Source organism: Trachurus trachurus (genome assembly GCF_905171665.1).
Source record: "Trachurus trachurus genome assembly, chromosome: 1".
NCBI classification, from domain to species: Eukaryota; Metazoa; Chordata; class Actinopteri; order Carangiformes; family Carangidae; genus Trachurus; species Trachurus trachurus.
Window position 1 is genome coordinate 19,298,283 of NC_139891.1, and position 24,012 is coordinate 19,322,294.

The 24,012-nt window shown below is 39.7% G+C and overlaps 4 protein-coding genes across 6 annotated transcripts in view; 2 read left to right on the forward strand and 2 right to left on the reverse strand.

Annotated features, from left to right (window-relative positions):
• acsl1a (acyl-CoA synthetase long chain family member 1a) overlaps positions 1–24,012 on the forward strand; it is a 109,339-nt gene that overhangs the window by 54,465 nt on the left and 30,862 nt on the right. The window lies entirely within an intron of this gene.
• On the reverse strand, positions 862–5,088 carry tacr3l (tachykinin receptor 3-like; the record flags this gene model as incomplete). The annotated part of the gene is made up of 5 exons (XM_083969469.1): positions 862–1,084; positions 1,162–1,358; positions 3,499–3,649; positions 3,852–4,040; positions 4,721–5,088. 5 exons carry the CDS (start codon positions 5,086–5,088, stop codon positions 862–864), a joined length of 1,128 nt encoding a protein of 375 aa, XP_083825595.1.
• LOC310987999 (N-acyl-aromatic-L-amino acid amidohydrolase (carboxylate-forming) B-like) lies at positions 11,038–15,774 on the forward strand. 2 transcript variants are annotated; one of them, XM_083974478.1, is made up of 7 exons: positions 11,038–11,153; positions 12,530–12,756; positions 12,850–13,042; positions 14,016–14,109; positions 14,213–14,320; positions 14,693–14,805; positions 15,164–15,774. In XM_083974478.1, exons 2-7 carry the CDS (start codon positions 12,530–12,532, stop codon positions 15,356–15,358), a joined length of 930 nt encoding a protein of 309 aa, XP_083830604.1. In that variant the 5' UTR covers positions 11,038–11,153; the 3' UTR covers positions 15,359–15,774. The 2 variants fall into 2 exon arrangements, with proteins under 2 accessions (XP_083830604.1, XP_083830605.1); XM_083974479.1 differs by lacking the exon at positions 11,038–11,153 and adding an exon at positions 11,244–11,287.
• Positions 15,917–23,039, reverse strand: cldnd1b (claudin domain containing 1b). Of its 2 annotated transcripts, XM_083972328.1 has the most exons (6): positions 22,902–23,039; positions 22,090–22,167; positions 21,591–21,881; positions 20,846–20,953; positions 20,565–20,702; positions 15,917–17,412 (listed from the first exon to the last, which is right to left on the reverse strand). In XM_083972328.1, the coding sequence occupies exons 3-6, from the start codon at positions 21,874–21,876 to the stop codon at positions 17,192–17,194; spliced, it is 753 nt and encodes a 250-aa protein (XP_083828454.1). In that variant the 5' UTR covers positions 21,877–21,881; positions 22,090–22,167; positions 22,902–23,039; the 3' UTR covers positions 15,917–17,191. The 2 variants fall into 2 exon arrangements, with proteins under 2 accessions (XP_083828454.1, XP_083828453.1); XM_083972327.1 differs by having other exon boundaries at positions 21,591–22,167.

Genomic DNA, 24,012 nt, shown 5'->3' on the forward strand with positions numbered 1-24,012 from the left:
ATATCTGAATAGTATAGCACATCCTGTACATCCACAGTACAAAACAAAATCACACATACAGAAAGGAGTAACTTAACCACAAAAAGTACATGATTAATTGATGCATGGGGAAACACTGCTAGCAGCAATCCATTGAGTACTGGTCTGATGATGCCTGCAGTAAATACAGCATTTAATCAAATACATACACTACTATATTATATAATAGTGCACTGAGTAACATTTAACAAATGTGATTTCAAAAGCAGCTTAGTAAATAATAATAGTGAATGAGATGTCTGAGCTCAGTGCGTTACTATGTCACAGGAGGTTTCTTAGACACAATGTTTAATCAGAGACCTTTGTATGACAAAAGTAATTTAGAAAAAATAAAATAAAATAAAAATATATATCGGAAACATATAAATCATCCAGGCATTGAAATCCTTTTGGTTTATACCATTAGTAATGTTTTATCAAAGCATAGTTTTCAAAAGATCATAATCAAAATAAATAAAATACAGTACATCATGCATGTAATATCCCATTAGTAAAATACAGTAGGCTATTCACAACAAATATGATAATGAAACACTTAAAACTTTCCTGTAAAAATAATGTTATTACCAATCCACATATGAATATATAACATGTGATGGATCTTTGATGGCCTCACATCCCTTTGTCTATTTACACAAATGAGTCTACACATAAGAACAAGTTAAGATTTCATATTCATGAGCAGCAGCATTGTATAATTTAAAACAAATGAATAAACAAAATAAATGCATTTTTCAACATAAAAAAAGGCATGTTAAAAGTTATATTCCCCTCCTCCATCATGGGCAGAACAATGTAGCCATGTGTGTCCAGTGGAGACAACTAAATGTCTTTATTATTGGCCTCAGAGCTGAGTCTTGACCTGTTTCCACGCGAACACATGCTCTTGTCTTTGCTGAGGATGCTGGTGTCGACTCGTGAGAGGGTGCACATGCTGCTCTGGTGCCCCGGTCGAAGCCTTGTATTTTGGAGCTGTAGCTCATCGTAGCTCGAGATGCTCACAAAGGGACACCAGCGGAAAACCAGCTTGAAACCAGCGCGGAACCTGCAAGTCAAATGTGTAAATATGCTGTCGTCTTCACATGCATGTGTTTTTGGGTTGTGTGTGTGTTATGTACCCACCTGCTGTTGAGGCAGCAGTAGATAATGGGGTTGTACATGGTGGAGCTCATGGCCAGCCACAGCACTGACAGGTAAACCTGCTGGATGTACTTCCACCTGCTCAAGGGCTTGTTAAGACCCGTCACGATGAAGTAGACATGGTACGGAAGCCAACAGAGGGCAAAGGTCACCACTACGATGATCATCATCTTCACCACCTGCAGGAGAAAAGAGAGAAATACAAAAGTCATCAGCAGGGAAACACTCAAATAGGTTTAGTGATATGAAAAATAAAATGGTGACATGACACAATAAAAGCACAGGGGTAAATATAGTGTATTTAAACATGGCTGAGATCCTGATGTTGTAGCTCACTGTCACACAATGATGGTACTTGAATACAACAGAACCATTGTTAGTGTAATTAGTGCAGTTTTTCAACTCAGATAAATAAAATAAATTTGCCCACTTTTTTTAATTCTTCAACTAAATTTAAATCAACTCATTTTATTTTGTTTTTAGGTAAATTATTATTGCTAAGTGACAATTAATAGCACTAAATCCAACAGAAAAAAAATTGGAGACATATTTATTTGTCTTTCTAAGAAGCCTCAGAATAAAGACATACAACAATCTCCAAAAATTAACAAGAAACATTTACGGGAATTAATACTGGACACGCCCCCCATCCCCCCACTATACTGACTTTATACCGCGGCTGTGATTTTGTTGTGACGTTTTGAAGCCAGGGCAACTCCTGAAGTAGCGAGTTTGTTATTTCCTTTCATTGTGATCGTGATGACATCTCTATTCAAGGAGAATGGCTGCTGTATGAAGAGAGGAAAAGGTCGGTGATGACACACCAGGCCCATGAGGGTCTAGGTAGGACAGAAGAGGGGCCACAGAACTCATTAGTGTGTCGCGGCACAATGCAGAGCTATTGTATCATCAGCAGCTCATGGGTGAGTCTGTGAGGAGAGCGACCTGCTCTTATCTCCAGTCCAGATGAAATCTCGTCATCGTCGGCCTTTGAATCAAACCTGACATTGTCTTGCAGCTTTGTTTCCTGATATTTATAAATCTCTTTGATCTCCCTTGGCTCAATTTTGCCAGCAATCTGAGCCTCTGATGATTTTTTTTCTATCAGGCACTCGAAAAGATTGTAAATGACAGACCTGCACCTGTTGTTTTCTCTAGTTCTGCCTACTGAATGTATGTGTGTGCATGTGTGTGCGCGTGTGTGTGCGTGTGTGCGCGTGCTATCTAAGTCTGAGTGAAAATCTATTCTCAAGTTAGTTTTATATTTTTAGCTTCCGTCACCGCTCTCAGTTTACGAGATAAATATGAGTTTAATTGAGATTAAATTAAGAGGTCATCCATGAACTCCGTTGTCATTGAATAATTTCTACAGGAATAATCTGCAGTATCAGTATTTGATGAATTTACTGATGAATTGTATTCTGTGACACTGCAGAGCTGTCTCCATAAATGCTTGTCATGCCAGCTGTGATGCCCTTAATCCCTGTTTAACTCGACCCTGAGCAGAGGCTGTGTCGTCTGGGTGATGAGGCCAAACTACAGTAAAACAAGTGCCTCTCCATGCTTTTCTTGTTCTCTAGGCTGCAGAAACGGTTAACTTGCACTGTTACGGTTGTTATGTGTGTGGTTATGGAATAATATAGAATTCATTGGAACTACAAAAGAAAGTCAAATCCCTGCGCAGCACTGACACAATGTGCTCTGCAGCTCTGCATGACACATTTTTATTAATCTCAGCTGTAAGTCGCCCACACTGTTTGTTACACTGACAGTCACACTGTATTTAGTTGCGTGTGCAATGTGTTCTGCCTCCTCCCCAAACAGCAGATGTCCTTCTCAACACACGGAGCCCTATTATTGTTGTGGACCATTGTCACTGCTGCTAGGAGAATATAATATAATAATAATAAGTAAATCCATTTAGGTGTTTTTTCTAAGATGAAATGTCAAGGTCTTATTCTTCTTTCTTACCACCACCACTTATTTGAACAATGTTTGTGAATAAGTCAGTTAGAATCTTTTTTGTGTTTTCTTTTTCTTTTTCATTGGGAAGATGCTTTCCAAGAAAGTAGTTTAAACCTCAGTCCTTGATATGCCCTATATGTTTTGTTGCAACTGTAGGTGACTCAGTCCCATCAGCAAAGGCTGTTGTTTGACAAATTTGTAGACTATAAGTGCAATATTTTTATTGGATCTGCCAGGTGTACCATGAAACTGAGTCGTACTAAATATCTGCAGCCAAGCCTTATGTACACATGTGCATGATCTATCTCCATGCTTCTACTCCAAAGACTGAGATTAATGTGGTGTTTATTATACCTTCCTTTTAGCCCGGAGCTGACCCTGATAGTTATCAGATGAGTCTCCTGGAATCTCTCCTCCCCACAGCGTCACACCTACGATGGCGTAAGTGATGCCCATCACGACTAAAGGCAGTAGGTAGACCAGAACTGTCACTATGATATGATACCTGAGAAAGTGAAGAAACAGATCGCCATATGTTTTAGAATAAACACAAGAAAAAAAGGTAGGGACAAATGTAATCAAATGATGCACAGAGGAATGAAAATATAAGATTACAAGATTACAGCCATGCTGCAGCTTTGCCATGGTGGCTATGATAAAAAAAAAGAAGACAATAAAAGGAGGTGGTGCAAAGGGTGTTGTCTCACATGAAGGGGTCGTCAGCCATGCGCGGCCAGGCCACATAGCAGACAGTCCTGCGAGGCAGAGTTTTAGTGGTGGAGAAGTAGCAGAGTGGAAAGGCCAGAACTACGGCCAGACTCCAGATGCAGACGATCACTCCTGTGGTGGCTTTACCCGAGAGACGAGGCTTCAGAGGGTGGATGATGGCCATGTACCTACAGGACAGAGGTCACTGTCGAGATGAGAATCAAAACCTGCCCTGACATCATAAAAAATATCTGTTTCTGAATCTTAAATTTAATTCAAGACCTGTAACATGAGCATGGGAGTTTAGAGACATAGCCATTATCTCAGTGGGTAATTTGCAGAATGGGTCACTGTGACTATTTATATATTGTCAGTACTGTTAAAAGACACATTCAATAAAATGTTAGGAATACTTCATATTTTGAAATAACAGCACTGGAAAAAAAAATACTATTCTATTTCCAAGTAAGATGTGACACAGGTAAGGCTGCTATAGACAAATTGTGGTTGATAATAATAAGTGACATTAACTGCCCATAGTGATGCAGCAGAATATTTGATTATTTAAAAAAAAAAATTAAAACTTAAATTTAACACGAAATAATTAAGGTCAATATATTTACACATTTATTTATTTTATTTATAAGGGAATGTAAATAATGCTTTAAAAATATGCCACAAATTTTAATTCATTTTAACCCATGGTTTCATTCACAGCCCTTTAACTATCAAATGTCCTAAATAAGTAAGATAAATGTACCCGCTTTTTTTAATTCTTCAACTAGAATCAACTATTTTATTGTATTTTGCTTTTAGGTAAATTATTATTGCACACTTTCAATCAACTCCCCCACCCACGCATCCACACCTGTCGATGGCTATCGCGGTCATGGAGTAGATGCTGGCGAACACAGCGGTGACAGGGAAGAAGTTGTGAAACCTGCAGTAGCCCTCTCCGAAGTACCACTCTCCGTGAGCCGCGTAGATGAAGTTGATGAGCGTGTTGAACGCGGCCATCGACACGTCAGAGAAAGCCAAGTTCAGCAGGAAATAGTTGGTCACGGTCCTCATCCGTTTGTGCGCCAGAATGATCCATATCACGATCAGGTTGCCGAAGACGGCCACGGCCAGCACGGTGCTGTAAGCCACGGACCAGAGCGCGATGCGCCACGACGGCTGCACGAACTGGTTGGTCAGGTTTCGGGTTGAATTGGACCCAACCCGTTCAGAGGCCATTCCTCAAGTCTCCTGAGCCGGGTCTGTGAGAGCCCGCTGCCGGAGGGCGACATAAATCACTTTGGCACCTCTGATGGCGCACCATACGCGCAAGAGTGTTAACATGTGACCAGTGAGACAGAGTGGTCATGATGCGGCCACTCCCTGCCATCACTCCCACAGAGGCAGAGAAGAAGAGAAGAAAATCTGATGTTTCCCCTCTAACCTGATACAATCACTGATCAGGTGAAGTTATTGTTGCTATTACAGAACAAATTCATCCAGATCATGCAAGTTTATCATTTAAAACAGCTGTAATCACATTTCATCCAACTCAACAGGTGTGTATTGTGCATCAGTCCATGAGAGTCTGTCATCTGAGTCCGCCTTCATAACTCTTTTCCAGCTGAGATGTCAAACTATCATGTCCATCTGCATTAGTGCTGTCTGGAGCCTTGGGTCAGCCCGAGTGTGATACAGTTAATCCTTAATAGCAGTGGCATGGAGTGGAAAGCTTAAAGCTTCTGGATTTTATGCAGGTTTGTGTATATTATGTAACCATAAGCTCAGTGACACAGATCAAGGCCATTAATGTTGGACATAAGGAGCAGTCTTTGGCTCACTGTTTTCTAAATGTCTCTTCATGCTCCACAGTTAAAGAGGTTCAGACTAAATCCATAAATATTAAAGCTGTTGTGTGTAACTTCTGTCGACCCCCAGCGAAACTCTACGTAATTACAAAAACAATGACAACACTTCCATGTCGTGCCTGGCAGTAGCTATAGGCTGCGGTCACACATAAGCCAATGTAGGTGAGGAATAACTGCCTCCCATAGTGAATGCCGCTGAGGTTTAGGTCATACATGTGCAAATAACAGTGGTGAATATTCGGTTCACTTATGCCAGCAAGGGGGCTAATAAAACACTCTCTGCAGTGAAGTAAATCTGTATTTCGTCTTTGCATTGAGTCAACCGTGGCAAGTCGCACCCTAGACCCACGTGTGGTTTAACCCTCAACTGGACCACAGTTGTTGGACAATATTGTTGGAGACGTTTGTTTTTCTGTTTGTTTTCTTCCGCATAAGACTATCAAAAAGATAAAGCACCAATTTGACTCAAACTCTGTGTAAGAGTGAAGCATGGGCCAATGAAGAACGCTGACTTGTTTTTACTACTCAGGGACACAACATTGGTAAAAAAAAAATGTCAAAAGGTTTGGTAAAACAGGAGGTTGCTAACATTAAAACACATCCATGTCTGTCCTCAGCACAATTTCTGTTTTCAGGACTCTCCACATGGAAAAGCAACACCAATGCAAAAGCATGTGTCTTCTCCGTCTGACACTTCCTGTTCTTGATTAGATTCCTTCCATTGAACGACCAGATTTTATCTTTGTGGTACAATAGCTACACTTCTAAGCCACGCCTTGGGAGTTCCTTCAGGTTGTCAGCCCTTGTTTGAGACTCACTGCTCCTCCTTCCCCTCCCTTCCAAAGTCGTGAGGTAAAACACGTCTTTTCCTGTGCATAACGCGAGAAAGACAACGGTTGACCAGAAATTCAAAAACACTAATAAAATACCAAAGATCATGTTGCTGTCTTTCAAAATGCTACACAGACAAAACATTCTCTGGTTTTTCTTCTCAGCTAATTTTACCTTTGGAGTCTCTGTATCCAGAGGTGAATACACTGAATATGCTTTATTTGCTAAGTTTCTCAAGTAGAAATACAATGAGAAAACTTTAGAAAAAATGAAAATGCCCTTGATTTTACTGATTTTAATCTGCCACATCTGTGTGCTAAACAATGCTTTGCAACACTGAGAGTTTCAGAATCATATTTTGTAAAGATTTCTCAGTTTTCATATTTTATTAACATGCATCCACATAAAGGCAGTGTAAAAACAAAAAAAACAAATGCATATAAAGTCAGAAAACATGCACCAACATCAGCCTGGGTCCCCTAAGGTTAAATACTTTAGACAAATCACCACCGCAGAGATCCTGGATCAGGTAGATACACGCTGCAGCCAGTGAAAGAATCCGCCTCAGTGTGTTGCTGGTTTGTGCAGCAGCTGTGTTTTGTTCCTATCAGCTGCATGATACAGTTTATCTGAAAACAAAGGAAACATATCCTGCATGCGTGTATATTAGATTCTGAGTTTATTGGGTCATCCCCAAGAGCACACAAACACTGACGAGCTAACACTGCCACAGAGACCACAGGAAGGTCAGAAAGTCTGTTTCCTCCCAGCAAGACCTCATTACCCAGAGGTCACCTCCGTTTGGGCCACTCCCTTTCTCAAATGTCACGGTTCGAACCACTTCTAAACACACCCTGTCCTGCATGCTAAAAAGGTCACAAGCTAATAGGTGAAGTTATTTTTCCTGTGTTTTGTATGAATAATTCAAGTGGGATTTTTATACACAGCAGGTGTCTGATCTGTGTCTAATAGGATGAAGTTTTAATCTGTGTAAAGCAAATAACAGTGATATTGACTGATTAGAGGTCTTTGATAAAGCAGTGCAGTCAGGTCAACACAATCCAGTGGAGAAAAGTAAATCACTCTATGTTGTTAATTAATAAGACCATTAACCCAAGAAGGACAAGTACACAACGCCATCACCTGAGTCAATGTGTTAATCCTCCAATACAAGTGAAAGCTGTTCAATTAGGTTTTTACTGGAGTTAAATTATTGGAGTGGTTGATTTAAATATTCAAATATTAATGCATTGTTTCATATTTACAGAAGCTAAACAACCTACAAACACACTAACTAAGTGTAGAACCTGCAGAATAAGGAGTCTATAGCCAGAAAATACTAGTGAATCAACAAAAGAGACCATTGTCATGCACACTTCTCCTATCACATTTTTCAAAATAAAAGAAAATTGAGTCATCAGACTGAAAGCTTTGATTCAAAATCAAATCAAATCAAGTTTATTGTCATTCCACTGCACTGTAGTGCAGACAAAATGAGAAAGTATTTCTTGTCAGATCAGTGGTTTAGCATTTTAACAACTTGTGAAGTCCATCATAGAGATGTAATGGAGACAAAAAACACAACACCTGTCTTTATTGGACTAAAAATAAATAAATAATAGTAATGACAAAGTAGGGATACATGAAACTTATGCTTTGTTAATGTCCACCCCTGTCATTAACATATGAACAGATAGAAAATATTTTCCTTGTTCTTACTGTAAAATGACATACGCTGTGACTGTTAAGATTTTATCCCACATTTTTCCATCTGCATTACATTTGTTCTCTGAAATGTGTCTAAACAGCAAATACTTCACATTGCCAAGGTTTTATTGTTGCATGTGAACAAACTTCTCTCCAGTGAGGCTCCACACACACTGGCATGAAACCCTGTGTACTAGTGGCTCTGCAAAGATAATCAGCAGTAAATGAAAATTGATTTATTTTTCACCTGCTTTACGTAACAAATGGTTTAACTTAAGAGGCATAAGTGATTTTCAAAAAGAAAAGAAATTTAAAAAAACAACAACCAACAAATCACAGTGGATTTTTTTTTTAACATACCTCAAACTACTCTGCATACTTCACATCCATACAGCATAGCAGGAATAGTAATGCCTCTTTGACGCCTCCCAGTGGTGGTGAGATGGATCAGATCTGAGAGAACTGACAATAAATTAGCTAAAAACATGTCAGCGTTGAACTTGTCAACAATGTCTATTTTTTATAAAAAGAAAAGTGAATAATTAGGATGATTAAATCACACAGGGCTCTACATATTACTGATATTTGTCTATGTGATATCTGAGCTCAGTGGAGTCAGAGCTGACTCTATTTTTATCATGTGAGCTATAAATACATTATGACAACCTGATTCCCATTACATGGTTTCTAGTCACTACTATCACATCAGACAGTCATTGTGATAGTGATATGCAAAGTTTATATTTCCCATTAGTAGCCTACTGCAAAGACAGCATTCAGGTTCAAGTTCAAGTTCAAAGTTATCTTTATTGTCCCCAAGCGGGCAGTTGGTGTTTCAGCATAGTACTTGACATGGAAAGACACAACCGACACCAGAACAGCGAGCTCAACAGCATCATTGACAGGCAGATCAGTAAAGCCAAAGTAACATCCACACAAAGAAACACACTCTTGTGCTATTCCCATGCAATAACAGTTCTGCCATCTCCATCGATAAAAAATGACCAATTAATCAAATCTAAGATACACTGACATATATACTGTCAACCAGCGACATAACATCTAAATCAACATTATCCACAGTGAAATACAACTATGAACCCAGGAAACCATTGGTCAGCAATCTAATTCTTTCATTTATTGTTGCGTTTGTATGACTACCATGATTCATTTAACAAAGTCTGTTTACAGGCAGAAATAAACTGTTACAGTAAATGCAGACACAGAGATCTTTGACGGAGTTTCAAAAAATGAAGGAAAAGAATTGTAACATTTTGTTTGGTTTGTGTTTCGGACTATAATCTTCATTCTAAGAAAAATACATTATGATTAGTTAAAGGTCATGTATCAAGAGGTCAAAGGTTAACAAAGAGCGAGAGCTACACCTTTATTTGGTTTGCTTCATCTATGTTTACGTTAGCCTAAAGGTTAACTGCCTGGTCAAGATGTTAAATACCAGAGGGTAATTTGGACATGTTAGGTATTGTCTCAGTTTATGACCATCCTGGCCAGCTACATCCTTTGTTTAGAAAGGTGGAGTTTTAGAAAACGTTTGGCCAAGAGACAGAGGTCTCATATTGGCTACAGAGGCTTCTCAAAGAATTGGCTTTTTGACACTATATCTTTTTTGTAATAAACTCTTTTTTACCATCTACAAAGAAGACGTGTCAGAGTGGTCATCTTTTCATCAGCATCAACATCAAAATATACTACACTGAACAAAGACTTCTGTTTCCTCTGTCTTGTATCTTTGCAGTTCACAGTGAAGTGAAAATGAATTGAAGTGAACTGAGTGAAGGAGAATGAATGAGAGAGAGAGGGAGAGCGAGGAAGCAGCTTATGATGAAGTGACTAATCCGACAGGATTACATGTCTAAATGGAGTTTAGGACTTCTTCAGAAAGAGAGAGTGAGTGAGAGAGAGAGACAGACAGAGAGAAAGAGAGATGGCAGAAACTGGAGAGCGAATGTGAAGGGGAAAGACATGAAAAATGGGAGGTAATTAACATTTGAAGATTTCATAGATTAGTAACTCCAAACCTACGGCCTGAGATCCCTCCAGCGGGACATAAAGGTCATATGAGACACAGGAAAAACTTTAAAGTTCTGCAACATGACTTTAAATTATTTGTTAGGACTTAATTGCTTTCTGGGTTTTTCTAGTTTTTTTGTTTGTTTGTTTTATGAAATATTGAACCCTTGACAGCACGGAATCAGATGAGAGATGAATGGGGCAAATCACTGTAATGAGTCGTGGTGAAAACACACTGATATACGTATGTAGAAGAACAGGGTCGAGCACCAAGACAGGATATAAACTGTAAATGTTTCCTTTGCTATGGACTGTGTACAACATATGTGAATCTGAGACAAAGATGCAAAACCAAAGTAAATGTAGGCTAAATGTGCGTTACTGCTGACAAAACTGTATTGTCCTGTAGATGTGAAAGAATCTAGAGGATGTAAAGTTGATTAGAAGTTATATTACACCTAAATATAAGTATGATCTAAGTATTCAATTATACACATTCTTGGGCATTATCCCAGTGTTGCAGTACAGCTGTTAAGAACAAGCTGTATCTGTCAGTGAAGGTCCTTGTTTGGACAAAGTGAAGCAGCATAACACAGCACACATGTTATTGTGGTACATCATATTTGCACCACAGACCACAGAGCACTGAGAGCAGCTCCTGCTGGTTCAGTAGAAAATAACATAGTGTGAGTTCCTGTTACATCACATAATGTTTAACTGCTTGAAATCTGATCTGAAGAAACAGATCGAGGAGGGCCCACACAGGAAAGAAAAAGAAACACAGACGAGGAGGAGGACCAGCTGTAAAACGAGGCAGTCTGCATCTGTTTGGACTTTTGGATTAATTCAACCCTGTGCAAGTGAAAGGTTTGTGATTGGAAAGTAGCTTGGGTTGTGCTGTGTTTGCAGGTTATGAAATACTGCATTACTGGGCTTCCGTCTAAGTTCAAAGGTTGTTTCAGTTCAGCGCCTGCAGAGCAGGGCTGAGTTTGGACAGAAAGGTAAGACCACATCCTGTAGTGTTGTGTCTTACTTGTAGTCTGTGAAAATGTTGTCGTTTGCATGTAAGACTCATGGTTTTTGTCTTTGCTGTGCTGAACATTTAACTTGAGCAGTGCAGCACTTTGCTCCTATGCAACTCATAAACACTCAGCATGTCTTGAGAGGGTTAGTTAGTTAGTATGTGGAACTGAGAGCAATGTTCACCTAGTACACAGGTCTGTACAAGAATGTAATGACACAAAAGAATGACAATTTTGCACGCACTGTCTGTCTGTTAAATCAGACTTAATGCTGACAGTGTGCAGGAGTTCCTATATCTGAGTAGTGCAGCAGCCAGACTGGTGACCAAAACTATATAAAATAATAGATAAATCCACAATTTCCCATTAAATAGGCTACAGAACTGACAGAGCCAACGGTAACTGTTTCAATGTTACAAAAAACTATGTAACTTGGATAACCTTTTGAACTTTGAAAGGATTTTGTCTGAACCAGAAACAGAGAGGTGTAGCTGAAACATTCAGTGGCAAAATCCAGGAAAAGAAAGACAGTTGTAAGTCAGTATCGTATTATGATGGTGCAACACACTAAAGGTCCCAGTTCTGTCAAACATTGTCATATTAACTTGTTTTCTGGACACTTAAACCCTGAGCTGTGTTTGAACTGTATTAATAAATACCTGTCAGTTTTACTGTTTGGCCTGTTTCTGCTGTTGTCTCAGGGACAACACCCCCTCATGAAGCAAAGCAGTATAAAATTAACTTCAACAGACACTCTCCTATTGCCAGGCCAAGACAATTAATTATTTCCCGATTTCGTCAAACTAGTTTACCTACATTTTATGTTGCGTTCAAGACAACTCGGAAGTCGGGAAAAAAACGACCTCTGAGTTGTAATGAACGCACCATAAGTTGTAATTTTTTAAATTCATATTATAAATTTGAAATTTAGTTAAACAAAAACATAATTTCAAAGATAAACAAATCTGGAAACTCCTCTAATGTGTCCAAGACTGAAATAAGTAACTCACTGACCTTCATCCAGCACAACATCTGCACTTTTAACCCCAGTTCGCGATCAGAACTTAATGTCAACAAGTCACATATTACCTTTGTCTGCCAACATATAACTAGTATAACATGTTGGACAGGTTCTGGCTGACTTGCTGGCTTTCTTAAGGTGAAATGCACCATAAGTAGAAGTGGAAGAACACAACAGTCTCTCTTTATCCCTGCTGGCAGATGGAGCACGTCTCTTTCCCGCCACTGTCCCGTGCAGTTTTTTGCGGTGGCACCCATGGAAATGAGATGACAGGGGTGTATCTGGTGAGAGAGATGCAGAAGCAGGAGGTGGGAAAGGTTGGATCTGTCTCCATCACCACTGTCCTGGCAAACCCACCTGCTGTGGACGCTTGCAAAAGATACACAGAAACGGATCTCAACCGCTGTTTTACTGACGCCTTGCTGAGGTAAGTTACATAAAAACTTTTTATGAGAACTGATCTGTGCCTCTCAGTGCTTTCATGTGAAAACTACTCCTGACTGCATCTTCTGGCTTCCAGTGCCCCCGTCACAGATTCAACACCGTATGAGTTGAGGCGAGCCCATGAGCTGAATGCTCAGTTTGGGCCAAAAGGAAGTGAAGAGGCCGTGGATCTGTTCTGTGACCTCCACAACACCACTGCCAACATGGGCCTGTGCCTCATCTTTTACTCCTTAGACTGGATCACCCTTCATATTTTCAAATACATACAGGTACAAACTTAACTCATTCACAGACAGATGGATACATTTTGCTGTATCTTTTTGGCTAGTAGTATTTAATACAATAACCACAGAGCATAAAGAATTCAAAGTCCAATGATGTATTTCTTGTGTTAAGTTTCATAACACATTTTATTGAGGCTATTGGAAAGTACCTTTTCCTCCTTGTAAGAACGATTTGTCATTCTGAATATTTTTACTGACGTTGAGAGTTTCAACCTCATGATCATTTTTTGCATAGACACAAAAAATGTTTTTTGAGGAACCTTCAAACTGTAAAGAGACATCTGCTACCCAGCAGTAGGCTACACATCCATCATAGGTGTTAGCCTAAATAATGTTGACAGGAGGTCATGTTAACCGTGTTGTCCTTAGTATGCCAGCATTCGCTAATTTGCAGTTCAGCTGAGGGTAGTTAAGCACAACAAAGTAGTCATTAAAGGGGAAAACAAAAATAAATAAGTGTTTTAAGACCACTGGTCTCTCCTGGTGGGAACCACCACAGATGCCAGCAGTTGGCTGAATGTATTTATACCCAGAACGGAGCGGGTTTGTGCTAGGGTCGCGTTGCGTCACGCGGCCCTACTGTAGTTTTAGTTTTAAATCCTGAACACAGAGATGGTGAAACATGGTCTCTGAGGCCTAGCTCCACAATGAAATTATAAATGGCAAAAAGGCTTTTTACATGTTTTGAGGGACACATTTAAGACCTAATGGGACCAAAGGGACAAACTGTGTGGACATTTTTATTTCCTACTGTTTAAGATGAGCTTGTCACACTTTTAAATGCATTGTTTATGTTGTTGGAACACCAGTTTATGGCCTGTTTAAGGTCAATAATCTGGCTCTTTGGACAACCTGCAGTTCACACTGTCTGTGTGTATGTATTACATGTTAAAGAATAGGCTATCGGGTTGTATTGAAGCGTTTCATGCTGTGAATAGTTGTTATCTTTGCTCTGCAGAGTAAGATGACCTCTGCACCTGTGAGAGCAATCCAGATGGATATACCCATCTCTGAGGCCTACTCATTGGAGTCACTGGGCAAACACGGCTTTGGTAAGGGTGTATATATTTGAGCAGGTGCATAAAATTAAGACTTTTTTATTATTAAATTGAGCAATAAATCAATAGATTTTTTGATTTGTCTTGTTCTGTGCAGCAATTGAGGCGGGGCCTCAACCCAACGGTGTGCTAAGAGCTGATATCTTCAACATGGTGAAAGAGGCGGTGGATCTCACAACAGAATGGATTCAGCTGTTTAATTCTGGTAAGAAACATACTATACACACAGACATAAAAACCAAGTTCAAGACTCGTGTCGACCAAGCTTTCGCTGTCCTGGCTTCTAGATTATTCCTTTTTTTTTCAGATCAGCAAAGTATGGTTATTATGTTACTACATAGCCTATATCCTGCTTTATAAATTAAATGCTCATTTGCCTTTATGTTATCTATGGAGACAATAATAATCAAGCAGCTTATGAAATATCTTTAGTGAGACTTTGGATATCCAGATTAAACCTTAAGTATCTCAAAATCGGGCCAATGTAAACCACAATTATCTACATGAAAAGACACTACAAGTGATGAGTGAAATTGTTTGCATAAGTACCAGCATAACTACTGTCCTTTGCCAACAGGAGGTACTTTTGAAGGAGGTGAGGTTGAAGCATACACTCATAAGAGCAGTGTCGACTACCCAAGGGATCCTACAACCAGTGAAATGATTGCTGCCATTCACCCCCAGCTACAGGTACAGTAGGCTACATCTGGGAAAGATGTAGGCCTGCACTTAATTACACAGTTTCAGGTAACAAGCTTATTGGCTTGTGAAGAGTGAGATGAGAGTAATGATGACACCAAACATTTTATATTAATCAAAGGCCTCTCAGTTAACTATTGGCAAGAAAAAAAACATATGTTGAACCTATTTGTATGTTAAAACTAATAGGCCTACTACTAACAGTTCCATTTGCTCATTTAATGTGCTCCCATAAATCTACAGAGAAAGGAATCTAATTTGGGAAACTTTAAATGCCACATTTGCATGAAAAAGCTGCTCCTGCTGCACGATGACTCACCTGTTATTCTCTCTTTCTGTCTGCCTCCAGGATAATGACTTCAAACTTCTCCAGCCAGGTGACCCCATATTCCTGTCATTTTCTGGGGAGACGGTGAAGCACGAGGGAGAAGAACTCTACCCCTTCTTTGTCAATGAATGTGCCTACTACGAGAAGAAGATTGCTTTTCATTTAGCTCGAAAGATCACTCTGACCTTCCCGTCTGTTAGTGTGAAGACAGAGTAGAGAGATAGGAGACCAACATGTACTGTGGCAATTTTTAATTACAATCTCATATAGAATATGCGTAGTGCTTGCATAATAATGTTTTTAATAATGATTAATTAAGCAATACACAAATGGCACATAAATATGCACTGAAGTTTAGATATCCTGCAGGTGCTGGACACAATGTGATTACCTCCTAATTCAATGCAATACAGCAGCTTTTTAACAGTACTGCCTCTGTGAGGCTTAAAATGAAGTTTAACATGAGATTTTTTAGATCATATACTTGACTTAACTGACAGCTGGTGGAGCAGTTACAATCCTCCTCTTTTTTTTAAAGAAAAAAAATTACTTTGAACTATTAATGACATTGATTTTCTCACTGTGAAAATGCAAAAATGCAAACACCATGTTTGAAGAAATAGGACATGGATCACATTAAATAACTGTCTTGACTTGACTTGGATCTCTACACATCTCCATTTTTCTTTCCTTTTTTCACACTTCTTTTTATAAACAGAACAAAACAAAACCACACAAGTGTGCATATGCCAAATTTATTAATAGTGTGCTTCAGAATACATAAAATCATTTACAAAATCCAGAGTGTATACACATCAGATGTGTAAAGTGAAAAACATTGTGATACAAAAACATCACAGTCTGTATTCTGGCGCTGGTTTAATGACTAATATTGTAATTTGACACACACACACACACACACACACACACACACAAAGTAGTAAAATTCACTGTCCACACTAATGTTGTAAGTATAAACATGTCGATTCAGGAGGGTTCGGAAGATTTTGCAAATTCAATTGTTACTCAAAGTTTCTTTAACTTAGACAACAAACAATGCTTTAACCGATTCAAACCCTATAACTTGTGAGCTCTACAGAAACACACACCGAACTGTTGATCAACAATCAGCAGTATTTTTAACAGCAAAACTCCATCACCACAAATGTTAAACAGCAGTGATATAACTTGGGGCTGAAGCTTTCCTTCATTTAGATGTTACTAAGTGGTAATGGGTTTGCTTGACTGGCATCAAATTACTTCAGTCTTTTTAATAACCAAATGAACTATATATTACATCTATAAACAAGGGCCACAGTGGAAGATGAGTGGTTACATTTTTAGGACGTGACATTTAGTCAACACATACCACAGATAGAAATGAACAACTACCACAGATGATGGAAATGTCATTTTAAAAAGGCATGCACAGCGAAAGCTCGATATTAAAGATAAGGCAAAATTAAAACAGAACTAAAAGAAAACATCCAAAATTAAAATATATAGCCTAGTGTAATATTGTTCATGCACTAGAGTAAAGATATCCTGACTTAGATGACTGCATGTGTGTTATTCGTGATGTAATGGGTGCGTGTTCATTAACTGATTTAAGGGCAATGTGGTGAGCAGCTTTAGAAACAATGGCATCTGAAAAAAAGGCAAATAAATAATGCACAGAAACAGAGGTAAACCTGAAATAACAAATGATCCCCAACATCTTGGCATTAAAATATATTAAGAACATGCTTTGGGCAAAATAGAGCTTCGATTAGAGAGGCTAAAACAAAAGGTGAGATAAGACAGTTAACATATTAACTGTTTATGAGCACTTATGATGATTAGCTGCAATCTGTTTTTTTATTTTATTCTGGCCTTGAGTTTGTGATTTCATGAAATTGCTTTTTTCCTATCTAAAGTATTGTAACAGAGGAGGAGTTACTTAGTTCAGTTCACCTCCTTTCATAAGACAAAAGACATGTAATGAAGTCCTCAGGCCAGGAGGCTGTTTTAAAGTACTGCACACTGTTGTTGGAGTCGTCTCTTCCTCCTTTATGCGACCCGGTAAGCCATCACGCGGGTGTAGTTCTTGCGGTGACTCCTGGCCGCCCACAGGAACAAGGCGGCTGCCATCATCTGCAGAGGGAAGGAGATGAGGGCGAGGTAGAGGGACCAGCCCAGCGAGCCCTCCACCCCGTCTGGGGGTTTTGCATACTGGTGGAGCAAATCCACCCCTGCCAAGAAACAGCAGACAGTTCCCAGAGAGCAGAGACCTGATGGGTAGAGGCAGAAACGCATGAATTAATACGAGGCGTCAGGTTGGGTCCAAACATCACACATACCAGAGTCTAAACTTCAGCTGGATTCTGGCTCCAAGAAGTTTCCAGCTGCACTGGGCTACATAAATCTAATTAGTGTGAATGCTGAAAGCATTCACACTATTGTTCTTCTGTTCGGCCATTTTCTTCCGCCTTTTTACGGTTTTAAACTAGTCCTTCATACTTTGTGCGATTTCAACAATTCATATATCAAAACGTGCAGCTTTTTTTGAACTTTATCGGCATTACTTTTCTCTTTTTAACTATTTATACTTTTTAAAATATTAAACTTTTTCTGCAAATTAAACTCTAGACAAATTATTTTCTCCAGTTTTGTAGCCACACTTGTCTTCTGGCTAAAATTCTGGTCAAAAATGCAAAGAGACTTAGATAATAATTTAAAATATTTTTTAAATGCAGCCAGGGAGCTCTCTGCTCTCATTCAGCCCAATGCATTTTTTTCACAGCAGCAGGAGAAGGAGCTCAACTTTGTAACTTCTCCACAACTCTGTCTGTAGTCCACTTGGTAAGGTAGCCGCTTGCCAACCCCAGGTCACTTGTTCGAATCCAGGCTGAGCAATCTTGTTATGTGATGTTGAATTCTGCTCCCCTCCCCCACCCTCAATTGGTTACAGGTGTTCGTTAAGAGACGCATTAATTGCTTCTGCCACCGTTTGCAGCACATCATCACATTACAATGGCAACATGCTTATGTCTGTGCTCTCTGTGGCGAAGCGGTAGAGTAAAGGTTTAGTGATCATGAGGTTGTGGGTTCGATTCCTGCTAGAGACTTCATTCAAATTCTGATTTGTAGATAATGCTTTTTTAAGCATCATTGAAAAATCTCACATTCATCAAAGTCTCAACCTCTACTTCATCGGAAGTGTTGGAATGGCCTAGAGGATAAGGTTCCTGCCATCCAACCACGAGGTCACAGGTTCAAATCCCACCTGAGCAGTCTTGTTAGTGTGTCAGCCACTTTGAACTTTAACCAATACCACTTGGTCTGGTCACATGATCAAACTTGATAATGCATATGCGCCCCCACCTATTCTCTTTACCTCTTTCAATCTTGGTTTGTGTTAAAATGTTTCTTGTTTATACCACTGCACTAAGATGTATTTGCACTGGAACTACAGCTTTGGGCTCGTTAACTTCAGAGTGAGACAGAGTGCAGCTCATCAACAGACAACAGTCTTTGAAACTGTGTGTACACTGTGGCCTAGAGGCACAATGAAAGTCTACTGACCATGAGGTTGTGGGTTTGATTCCTACCTCGGTCAAACATTTGTATGGTGATCAGTCACTGCTTGCACTATTTGCTAATTCTGCAACAGCGTTCAGCTGCTTTCAGCATTCACACCATTTCCATTCTTGGAAATGCTTTTTCTAGTTTCATTCAATATACAGCAGGGTTTCATTTATCATAGCAGAGGCAGTCCATCAAGTCTGACATGATATCTGTGAAATTTAACCATTAACCAGAGAGAAAACAGAGGCACTACATGGCAAGATAAGAACCAATCAGAGAGCAGCAGGAGGTGTTAAAGTCATTGCTTCATAAGGTAGCCATGTAACGCAACTCTGGAGGCTTTAAATTTAACCTGGGGACAGCGGCGTTTCTAAAAGTCTGCGTTTAAAGCCTGGACAAGGCGGTGAAAACAGCACAACAGTTTCACATTAAAACTAAAATGTAGAGGTGTGGACATGACGTTGGCGGACAGAGTGAGATGCGTTATGATTGTTTGCCAACCAATTACTTTATTACATCATCTCTTCCTGTGACAGTTTAACATCAGATCAACCTTTTGGGGATTTTTGTTCAAGTAAAAAACTAAGTCATCATCACATCTGATCATCAGACACCAGGCTGAATTTAGGTTGAAGTTTAGCACATATTAAAAAAGCAGGGATATGATATCAAAATTCAAAATTAACTAGCTCTTTCCACATGTCGTCCTTTGTTAAGTGTTTCTAACAGCTGCAAACGGCTGAAACGTTCATGAATCTGTGTGTAGATTTGCACACGCTACTAAAACTCTACTCTGGATTCATGAACGGTGCAGGAATCTCAGATTTGATTGATCATAGGCACGTGTGTAAGATCATGAATGCCCACCCATCGTAAATTGACAGCACGCCCCCGGTGATCAGCAATTAGCATAGATCTCTGCCCATGAATAGCCATATAAGGAGAACATGACCACCATATTAGGAGGTAGGTGCATCCTGTTCACCTGCGGCCATGACGCAGACAAGGAAAGAGGGAGAGAGAGAGAAACGAGAGATCGGGGATCGAAGTCATTTTGGGTGAAGTGGAGTCCAGAAAAAATATTTAATTCTCTTCTGATGGTAGCGGTGTGACTGGGACAGGTAAATCAAAGGCGTGGAGGGAAGTAACAGATGTAGTAAATTAAGTATCCTTGGTTTAAAGAACCGTTTAAGAAGTAAAGCCAGAATAGTTTGATATGAAACATGGGGAAAAAAATACACACAACTACAAAACTACAGCAGCCAGCAGCAGCCTCAGCTGTAGAGGAGCATGGTTGTATCAACACATGAAGTTATATAGGCAGGTTATATTGTTACAGATGCACCAGCCGTCTGTCACAGCTCCATCCAAACCAGTGCGAACTGCGCAGGATGAAGTGTGCGTCCAGTGAATGTGTACTAACGTGTAGCAACACAGACTTTGCATCGCATATCAGTTCATCATTATCATCATCAGATGGAGCCTTGACGTGTTTGTGCGTGTCCAATCCCTAAAACGCCTCTCTCTTTCTCTTTATTTCTAATCGTTTGTCATGTTTAAATCACGTGTTTCAAAGGCATCGGCGTATTTTGAACATGAGAGAGAGTAATACGAATTAAAATTGTAATTTCTAACAGTGACAGGCAATATTTCTGTGCATTCCTACATTTACACAAGCGCTATACACAGTCAGGAGCAGGTGTAGATTTTGTGAGTAACTACGAAAGATACTAAAAGATTGATGAATGCAGAAATCCACGTAAATTTCCGCTGCACACAAATCCGTGCTGCTCACGTTTCATGAATGAGACCCAGTGTGTGTTATTGGGTTTGTAATACGCAGCGTTTCTCTCACCTGCTAGAAGATGAAGCACCCCCACACCCAAGGTGGGGGTGAAGCTGCGGCACAGGCAGGCACAGACCCCGACAAGGCCACTGAGAAAAACCAAGGCCAGCGACACCAGGGGCAGGAGAAACTGACATCTCCAGAGATCTGCACAAAATGACAACAACAACAGGATAAGTGCAAAAACATTATTCCAGGTTAAACAAACAAACAAAAAAACAGATGCTTAAGCCTGGTGCATATAGTGAGACATGATAAATCATAACCCAACCTCAACAGGGTAAACTTACATGTTCTCAGCAGATCTTCCTCACTGCTGTCGTTTCCAGAGTATTTGTATTTTGGAATAAACTGCTGAGGAAGCGTGAAGCTCACACAACGGGTCTCCATCTTTGGATCTAAAGACAGACAACACAAATCACATTATTATTATCAACTCAGTCTAATTGGATCTATAAGAAATCAGTATTACAGGATGCTGAGTCAAACGTTTTCTCCATAGGTTTCATTCGTTAGGTGATAGTAACCAATTAACAAATGTGGAGACAGCACACACATCCCAAAAACTGACTGCTGGGTGCTGGACAAAAGACAGGTACAAAAGATCAAAAATAAAGTCTGCACACAAGAAGTATGGGTGCATGCAACGTTTAGGACGACTTGCCCTTCATCAGACATCAAACAACAGACGTCGGTGACGGTATTTGCATATGGTCTGTCACATGACCAGGCAGGTGACAAATGTTAAATCTTATTCCTGTTCCATCTTATATATCATAAAAAAGCTATAGTATACAAGGTATTATTTTTTACTGTTGCATGTTTGATTAATGAACGGTTTAGTCAACAAAATGTCAGAAAATTGAGGAAAAAAATAGCAATCACAACATCACATTAAAGCCAAAGTGACTTTTCAAATTCAAATTCAACCTGGTATATTTAGTAAGATGTCTAATATCATCTGATTTATCATTTCAAATGAAATGTGGTGGGAAAAGGGGTACAAAAAGTGGGTACAACAAGAGCTTGTAATACCTGGCTCTGCAAACCAGTGCGACTGGCTGGGCACCAGGATGCACCTCCACCACAGGCCCAGCGTGCCGTTCAGCAGGAACATGGTGCTGCTGGAGATCTTCTCATCAAACTCTGCATTGATGAACTCCTCTCTGAGGTTGGAGGCGTTGATGCCCTTACGTTTGACCGGTGGACTGTTGTACTGGTACCACTGCTGGGTCCCCACGGCGACGGACAGGTACACGGTGGCCAACAGGCTCAGGACTGAGCCGATGACCAGCGCTGTGGCATACCTATTATCTACCATGGTTACTAGAGGAAAACAGCTCGCTTTATGCTCTGAGGAAAACAGTTCACTGTTAAATAAAACAACAACACTAATGAGCTTTGGCTTTTGCTGCTGCTGCTGCTGTGTGACAGTATTGTTACAAAATATATTTCCGCTTGGTGTTTAGGCACCACGGCATGTCTGTTAACTATGGTCAATGTATGACAGTGTCACTATGTCCCAGCATTATACTTTAGTCAGTAGGTTTGGTTTGGTGCTGCGTTTTTCAGTCATCATGACCCCAACACTGAGGCAGCTGCTCCTCACAACCTGCAGAGAAGACACAGAAACACACAGAGCTTCATCAGGGACCCCACTCCTCCTCACCAAATCATTTTCAGCTACTACAGGATGACAGAAATGTCATCACGCCATAATACATCCCCTATCCCATTCATGCTTTGGAGAAGTGTTTTTCCGACAGTTTTTGTACATGATTGTCTATGTTTATTGCTCTTTCACCTCCAGAATTCTGATTTAAAGACTAATGCTCTTGGTCCAATACTGGAAACACTCATCAACTAAAAGTCTCTTGTCGCTCGGCATTTCTTTGGAAAAGAAATCCTGCCATCTTTAGCGGGGTCTGAAATAGTCAAATAGAGCTCTGGTAGCTGATGTTGATGTTTTTTCAGGACATTTGACTTTTTTTTCTCTCATTTTCCCTGTGTAAAATGATGTAGTCAACCATTTCCCAGGTTTTCCAGGGGGCGTGGGAACCCTGGTCATGTGAAGCTCATTGTCAAACTAACACTTATTTATATCACGTTTGGTTTTCTGTTCGACCTTGCCGATAAGATACAAAGTGCTTTTGATTATTTCAGAGATGTTATGTCTGTTTATTAGCGCTAATGATAAAAAACAACAAACACAGCTCCTCCATCGCTTGCGGCCAGTTAGCATCTCAGCAGCTAGCTGAAGCCAATCACAGCCCACTGCTGCACAACCAACCAGACATTCAGCATAGGGTATCACATTACATATTAGATTTAAAATGCTTGTTCTACCTCCTCGCTTGGCAATAAGCGCCAACATCAGCGCCAATGGTCGCGATCATTAAATTTCCAGGAGGCCTCCGTCTTCTTCTTCCTTGTTCATAACTTTTCTTCGATTTCTCCTTCTTTGGTTGAAGCTGCGGTTGGCAAGCCGCTCATCCGGCTCATTTTCGCCACCAAGTGGTGTAAAGTGCATGTCTAGTTTGTCTAATACAGATCATGCTTTATTTATACAGCAAAACGTGCTTTATGAAAGAAAACCAGAGAAGAACATTTGGTAACACTTTACTTGAATAGGTATTCATAAGATTTACATAAAACTGTCATAACCATAACAGCTGTCATAAACATCAATGAATACTTATGACAGCTGTCGTTAAGTGTCATTCGCTAAGTTATGTCACTTTTGATGCAAAGTTGACATTGTTTGAGATGTCCTTGTTATGAGAACTTGACACAATTTTTAAAGTTTGGCAATTAGGTCTGCTATGACAGTTTAAATTGTCTTTATGTCAAGTTGTCAGAACAAGAACATCTCAAACAATGTCAACTTTGCATTAAAAGTGACATAACTTACCGAATGACACTTAACGACAGCTGTCATAAGTATTCATTGATGTTTATGACAGCTGTTATGACAGTGTTATGTCAATCTTATGAATACCTATTCAAGTAAAGTGTTACCGAACATTTTTGTCTTGACTCTTGATATTAAAATCCTGACTTTCACCCTGCTGTGCAACTCCCAAGCAGCCCCTATAAACTAATTCAGCTCAGAAGAAAATCAGTTGATATTAGCTCACAGTAGATTGTACTGTCTGGCATCTACAGTGTCAAGTGATAAAATAAAATTTAAAAACAAAAAATGCAAAATACAATTTTTTTTGCCATGATACACGTCCATTATCAACTCTGCCCTGCCCTCATATGGCATCATGGGTTAGACATTGCCAGTGTCTAAGGAAAATTGTAGCTTACTACAAAGACAAAAAGAAATCTCATCAAATATCTTGATCTTTATTTTTTGTAATGAAAGGTATTCATTATAGGTTGTCATTTAAAAATTGAACATAGCTAAGCAATAAATCAACTGTGTTACAATCCATGTTTGTAGGGTTATACA